The 6834-nt window shown below is 44.6% G+C and overlaps 1 protein-coding gene across 1 annotated transcript; it reads left to right on the top strand.

Moving 5' to 3' along the window:
• Positions 1-592: 592 nt before the first annotated feature.
• On the top strand, positions 593-6035 carry LOC141736702 (E3 ubiquitin-protein ligase RBBP6-like). Its single transcript, XM_074571260.1, has 3 exons — positions 593-758; positions 3285-3384; positions 5933-6035. Exons 1-3 carry the CDS (start codon positions 593-595, stop codon positions 6033-6035), a joined length of 369 nt encoding a protein of 122 aa, XP_074427361.1.
• The last annotated feature ends 799 nt before the right edge of the window (positions 6036-6834 follow it).

The following is a 6834-nucleotide window of genomic DNA, read 5'->3' as shown; positions in this document are numbered from 1 at the left end:
CGTGGGGACGCTGGGCAGAGGGATGGGTTGGCAGGTCCCGGCACAAGGTACGTGTGTGGGACGTCAGGGTGACTCTCGCCTGGTTTTTCCCAGCAAAGCCCCAGCCGGTGCCAGCCCCGAGCTGCGGGGCTGTGCTCTCCGCACCCAGTTCATGGAATAAATTTGTTGTGTTTCATCAGATACTGGTTTTGTCTGCTGCCAGAGAGGGAGGGGAGGCCGAGCCAGGGCCACGGGGGCCGCTCCCCCTCGCCCACCCTCCGCCTGGGCTGCCGGGAGGAGCCGGGCTGGCCCCGCCGCCACAGCCCAGCGCCATTGCTGACAGCCACAGGCTGGAGACCTTGTGGGGCTGGGAGGCGGGGCCTTCCTGAGGCCTCCCCCAGCCGAGTCTGCCTGAGGCTGCGGGGCCTGGCCATGGCAGAGCGCCACAGCCTCTGAGCACTGCCGGCCCGCTCGCCCTCAGCCTGCGCTGCTGGCCCCGGCCCCTCAGTGGGCCCTGCCCCACGCCGCCGTGGGCCCTGATGCGGTGTGGAGGCCGTGATGCCATCTGCTGTGGTAGATGCCTTTGCGTAGCAGGCACCGCCTGGCCCCGACCATGTCTGCTGTGCATTATAAGTTCTTCTCCAAGCTGAACAATGATATAGTCACCTTCGATGGCCTCCACATCTCCCTCCGCGACCTCAAGTGCCGGATCATGGGCCGTGAGAAGCTGAAGGCGGCCAACTGTGACCTGCAGATCAGCAACGCCCAGACCGACGAAGGTGCGTGGGGGCGCGGGGCCTCAGGGCAGTGAGGAAAAAGCATGTGCTTCACTAGGTTCCCTTAAACATGGGGTTGCCGAAAGGGGCTTTGCCTAAAGGGCCGAAAGGGGCTAACTTTCCTGCTTCAAAGAGCATCAGTTGTGTGTGGCAGTGACACGATCCTCCTCTAGGTAGGTTGTGTTACAATTTGACCTTTGTAAAATGCGTGTAATCTTTTAAACTTGGTACACTGGTGGCACAGATACTTAGTGAAGGTAAGGGTGTTTTCCATGCGAAAACACCAAAATACCCCAGTGGTTTTCAGAGCACAGCTAGAGAATATGTTTTGGTGTAATATGTATGAATGCCAACTTTTTTGGTTTATATGCATAACCGTTACTTCCAGTTGTTATTCGTCAGATGTAGATGCTTAAACTCACCTTCAGGAAAAAAAGGGAAAAAAAAACCAGACAGGGATTTTCTGCCTCAGTGGGATGTTTGGAATTCCTATATGCGGACATACAGTATTGCATTTTATACCTTTGTCTGTGCAGCAGTGCTGACAAAATGTTGAAATGATCTTGGAAAGAACAAAGTGAAGCTTGAGTGAAGATGGCCTCCTTATTCAGATATTTCTGAGTACTCCAAGCTCTTACAGTTCAGTAACTGCTACTTTTCACAATGGAAATCTAGTAATAGAAGCAAAGCTAGTATGAGGTAAAAGTAAAGAGGATTTTAAAGCTCAGTGGAAAAATATGAGATGATGCTTTTAGAGATGCCGGGAAGACAAAGGGATGGTTGGGACCTATTTTACAGAGGGGGTGGGGGGATGTCCTCTTCCACGCTTACTCTAGAGGCGTGTTCTGTGAGGGCAGAATTCCCTTCAAAAAGCCCATACTCAAGAATAGCGCATTTAAACTTGCCTCCTTTTAATTTGATCTGAATTTCTTATCATAGATGTTCTCACAATATCGTGGTAGAACAGTAAACTCCAGAACTCAGGTTTCTTGAGTACTCTTTCCTGCCCTGTAACATTCTCTCAAACCCCTTGGAGAATGTGCTATTCCGCTTATCAGGCAAAAGACAAAAAAGTATAAAACCAAAAATGGGACTCTGAACGCTCTTGGGTGATTAGTTTTAAGGAAGAAGAGTGCTCTTCTAAGACTGTCTCTGCAGCTCGGAACTTGCTCGAGTTCAGTGTTACAGCACGCACTTGACGGTTTTAGTAATGCTGTGATGCGATGTCTTCAAAACAAACTCCTGCTAACTCCAAGGAAGTCATGCCCATAGGAAGAATATACTGAAAAATGATGCCTAAATTGTGAACTATTCCTATTTTGGGTCTGATCCCTGAGCAAAATCTCCCTGACAGAGCTTGGCTTGCTATCCAGTATCTTTGGTTTTCAGGCCATCGTTCTGCAAAGGTAAGGGCTTTTAACCTTTGAAACTGTAGGCAGATTACGGGGAATGGCTGCTGGTAGTGCTTTAAAGCAGTTAGTCATATCCAGCTGGTGTAAGTACAATAGACAACCATTCTCATGGGAAGGTCTTTGCATTTTAAGCTTGCTCAGTCCAAGTGTCTCAGGTAGTAAGGGCAGGGTTTTTTGGGTCGTATGTAAAAGGTCAGAAGGCTTTCCTCCGTTTCAAAAGACTGACAGGGTGTAAGCCAAGGCAAAGCATGGGTAGCGTCACGCACACACTGTTTTCTAAAGGCTTTTAGAGGCTGTCTTCGTATGTAGTTTTGTTTGAGTCTCTCTGCTCTGCAAGAAGGGAATTGAAAGAGTTCCCGTCCCTTCACGTTTAATTCAAAGGAGATGATTAGCTTCAGAGGGGAGATACCACTTTAGTTTGAGCCAATTCTGCCCTACTTGTGAAAGCAAGCTCAAAAAAGGCCAAAAGTTCTGTGATGCAAATTCTAGCACTGCCAGTTTGGGTTCCATTCAAATGTAAAGCACTGAGAGGCCGAGAAGTGTGGTTGTTGGTGGAAGATGCTCCAAGACAGAGATGGCAGGGTCTCTTCTGCGTTCCGTCAGTCTTGAGCACTGGTGGCATTAGGTGAATCGTTTGAGTTAACAGCTATGGAAGCAATGGCGTTTTCATGCTTTAGCTCGGTGCCTGTTTTGTTGCAGGGCAATCTAGACAGACTTTAGACTCTGGTTTATGCAGGTGAGACTTTGCTGTGGGTTGTTCTGCTCCGGAGATCTGTTGGCTTTGTAGCCTAACAGAAGCAAAAGCAACTTGAGTTAGATCAGGACAGAACCTCATGCATTAGCAGACTCTCTTTTAGTGACCATTGAGACCGTTTTGCTTTTTAAAAAAGGAGACAAATTTTGTTGTCTGTGTTTGGTTCTCAAACCTGAAGATTTCTTGCAATGTACTGTTAGTGTGTTGAGACGATAAAAGCTGTTGAGACGATGTGACATACAAAAGTTTGCTTTTCTATCTGTCAAGGGATTCTCTGAAGTGCTGTGTAATTACGTATTAATCCTTAATCCTTAATCCTTATGAATGGACTAGGGTTTTTTCCTGTGTTTCTCTTGTTTTCAGAATACACAGATGACAATGCCCTGATTCCTAAGAACTCATCGGTGATTGTCAGAAGAATCCCTGTTGGAGGAGTTAAAGCTACCAGCAAAACCTCTGTTAGGTAAGTATCCATAAACCATTGTATTCTTTCTAAGGGGTTTTGGTGTGATAGCTTTTTAAATTTATATTAGTTTACAGGGGCTTTCAGCTTGTATCTTTCTTGTTAAAGCTGCTGTTAATTTTTGTTGTCATGGGCTAGATTTTAATGTGTCTGCCCCAAAGCAGGCTGACATTTTTAGTGCTGTTGGGACATGGGGTTCACACTCCACCAATTGTAACTTTTCAGATGCCTCTACTGGGTTTGTTCTTGGGGCTGATTGTTCTGAGACCCATGGTCTCTACATGGATCTCCATACGGAGAAATTCCTTATTATATGTGTTTGCTTTTATTGCTTTTATAGTACAGGCAGATACACATTGTAGTGTCATCTTAGGCTTTGTTCCCATCTCAGAAGAGCCTGCGTCTCAGTGTTTAACTATTTCTTGCATTTGGGCTGGAGGGTATTCTTACGGCCCAAATCTGGGTTTTTTGCATACTAGCTATAGAGGAAAGACCCAGGGTTGCCAGCTGGCGAGCAATGCAAACAAGAAGTTTCATTCATAAAGGATTCCTAGTAGTTTCCTAAAGACAATGTCCGTTTAAGGCAAGAGAAAAAGAACAGTGTCCTAAAGCCTTTTGTGTGAGTACGATGAAGGAATAGTTGATCCTTTCCAAACTTGAAACTCAGTAAGCAGTTGAGCAGGTTACCAAATGTTACTGGTTATCTTTCGAAGTCTGTTTTTACCCTAAGCCAATGTCTGTGCTCCAGGTTTTAATTCTGTATTCCTAAGATTTACAGAGGACAGAGAATCGGGTGTATTGATTAAAATTACAGATGCTCAAATGCACTCCCGACTACAGGATTATTGCTGTCATTTCTGCATTCATACAGACCCGTTCTATGTCAGCTACATTAGCGTTGTTTGAATGGTCATATTTTCCGGCCTTCTTAAAGATATGCCTCTCCCCCACAATTAAAAGATGTTATTAAATTGTGGTTTTGCCATGTCTTTCTAGTGTTGGTTCTCAACAGAGTAGAGTGATGAGTTACAGCGTGTCTCGCACCAACAGTACAGCAGCATCCTGGTACTCATGAAGTGTCTGCAAGCAAAACCCCCTGAATTTACATGGCTCTGCATGTCAGCTTTGGGCATGTTACTGCCGTAGTTGTTGCAGTGCTTTCAGGTACTCCCTAGTAATTCTGGAGGCCACAGAGTTGTGCTTCTAAACACTGGGGGTTAATTAAAACGTGTATGCTTAGTGCTGCGTTGCCAGTGCATGCTCCGTTTCTGATTGGACGGCACCCTCTCCTGGTATTGTAATGCTGCCCCACAATGAGAGGATAGATGCTGCTAGCTTCAAAGATCAGGTAAATACCTGTACGTGGGAATAAGGGAAGAACGGCACTGCTGTTCTAGCATTGACAATTCACCAGGCAGATGAGCTTTCTGCTCCTCCAGCTGGAAACATTGCAGAAGCCACTGCAGAGTGGCTGAAGTTTGGGAATGATGAACGTACGCTGTAAGGGTGGAGAGGCCTCCAAAAACGTGTTACTCACCTCGTAGTATGTTCTTCGAGGTAAGTGGATGAAGAAACCATTGGGTGGTCATTGACAGTGTTTCCTTGTACTTGCTCCCCTTCGGGAGCTGTGTGGCTGTAATTGTGAGCCTGGTGGTGGTCTAGCAGTGGCAGGAAGCACGAGCCTTTCTCTTTGTACGTGAATTCCCCAGCAGCCTTTGAATTGCCTCTGCAGTACGGATCAATGAGTATGTGGAATCTCAGCAAGTTTTCAAACGTAATAAATGGTTCCTAAAATATTGTAGCATTTTCAAGATCATCTTAAAACAAATTCTGGCAATCGAGGCCGCTATTTTCTTTTGTCACGGGACTCCTCAATTGAACAAAATTCTAGAAACTGCTGTCGTGGTGACATTTCTACTACTATTTTGAATCCACATAGCATATGTAACACGTTTAGTGGCTAAATATGGTAGCCGTCTGAGCACAGTGCTTGGGCTTCCACAAAGAAACGCTCTCGTAAAGACTCTGCTGCTGACATTTTTGTTATGTCTTTGTCGGATGACTGATTTCTGGTTCGCTTAAGGAAAGGTGCACTTTGAAGGGTCTAGACCATCACCGTTCTGGCTTAGAAACTAAAGTACTGTGTATGGCCCTATTTGTGATACTAGGGATATACAGACTGGCTAACGTTACCTTCCTGTTTTGATGGTTGGTTATTTAAGAACACAAAATATAGTACAGACATGATGGTTTTGTTACTTAGGTAGCAGAGACAAAATACCTGAGGACTTCCTCTTGTGCTGTTGTGTTCTGTATCTGTAAGTCTTGGAGGAATTTGTGACAAAGGTGAAATGTGATTTGGGTTTTTTTTTTCTTTGCACTGAGTGTACAAGAGAGAACAGTTTATGTATACGGATAAATTTCCACATTCAGTAGACTATCAGAACATAATGTTTTGACAATCCGTTTTTATAAGCTGTTTTTGCTGCTTGATGCTGGGCACAAGTGCTTTATTTTAAATTCTGATCACCTTTCTTTCTTCTTCTAGAAGTCGAACTGAGCCAGTGAGTGGAATATCAAAAGCGGTATGTAAATTCACAGTCTCACTTTTTTACGTTTGGAAAAGGCGCAGCATTTTTCTTCAGGTTTGAAAACACTGTCATTCGGCTGCTGTAATATAATGAAGTAACACAAGGAAATACTTGACTGGTAATGGTCTAGATCTTGATTTGCCACTTGGGTTGAATGCTATGCGTAACTACACATTTCAAAATAGTCCCTACAGTATAAAAATCACTATTTGGTGGGTTTCATTTTTCATCTTTATTTTAAGTACTTCACTGCTGTGGTGTGAGGCATTACACTAACCCTGGACCGCTGGATCTGATGCCTTGATAAGCTGTTAGGATCACCTAAATCTAGAAACAGATGAACTCTGGCTCTGTGTTCTGCGAAGAATGCAGCCTCTGATGCTCATGGAATAGTATCCAATCAACTTAAAATTGTAAGCTTGTTGTATGTAGGTCTAAAACCACTACATCTTAATCTGACACCTGTAATTCTGTCACCGAGTTGTTCGAATTCCTTTTTGGCCATGAATGCATGAATGGCTCTCATTGTGAGTTCGAGTTAGTTTACTGGCCCAGTGACCCAAGTAGTTAATTTTATGCATTTATGTAAACCATGTTTATAGTATTTCATCTAATTCAGACGAGTTTTTATTTCTTGAAAAGGGTTATTTTTCTTGTTGTTTACTAGCATGTGCATAAACACAAATCACATGTTCCAAAAGAAGGTTAACGTTCTTTTCGCCTCACGTCTTCCCTGGCGTGTCTGTGTCACGTTTCTGAGTAGCATCTCGCCACCCGCTAGCACAGATGTCTCCAAGCAAAGCAAAAATCCTGGAGTGGGAGGGAAGCCTCAGCGTTAGCTAGAACTACTTAAAGTAAA

Source organism: Larus michahellis, assembly GCF_964199755.1.
Source record: "Larus michahellis chromosome W unlocalized genomic scaffold, bLarMic1.1 SUPER_W_unloc_1, whole genome shotgun sequence".
In the NCBI taxonomy this organism is placed as follows: Eukaryota; Metazoa; Chordata; class Aves; order Charadriiformes; family Laridae; genus Larus; species Larus michahellis.
The sequence above is the reverse complement of the archived record's forward strand: the minus strand, read 5'-3'. Positions and strand labels throughout refer to the sequence as shown.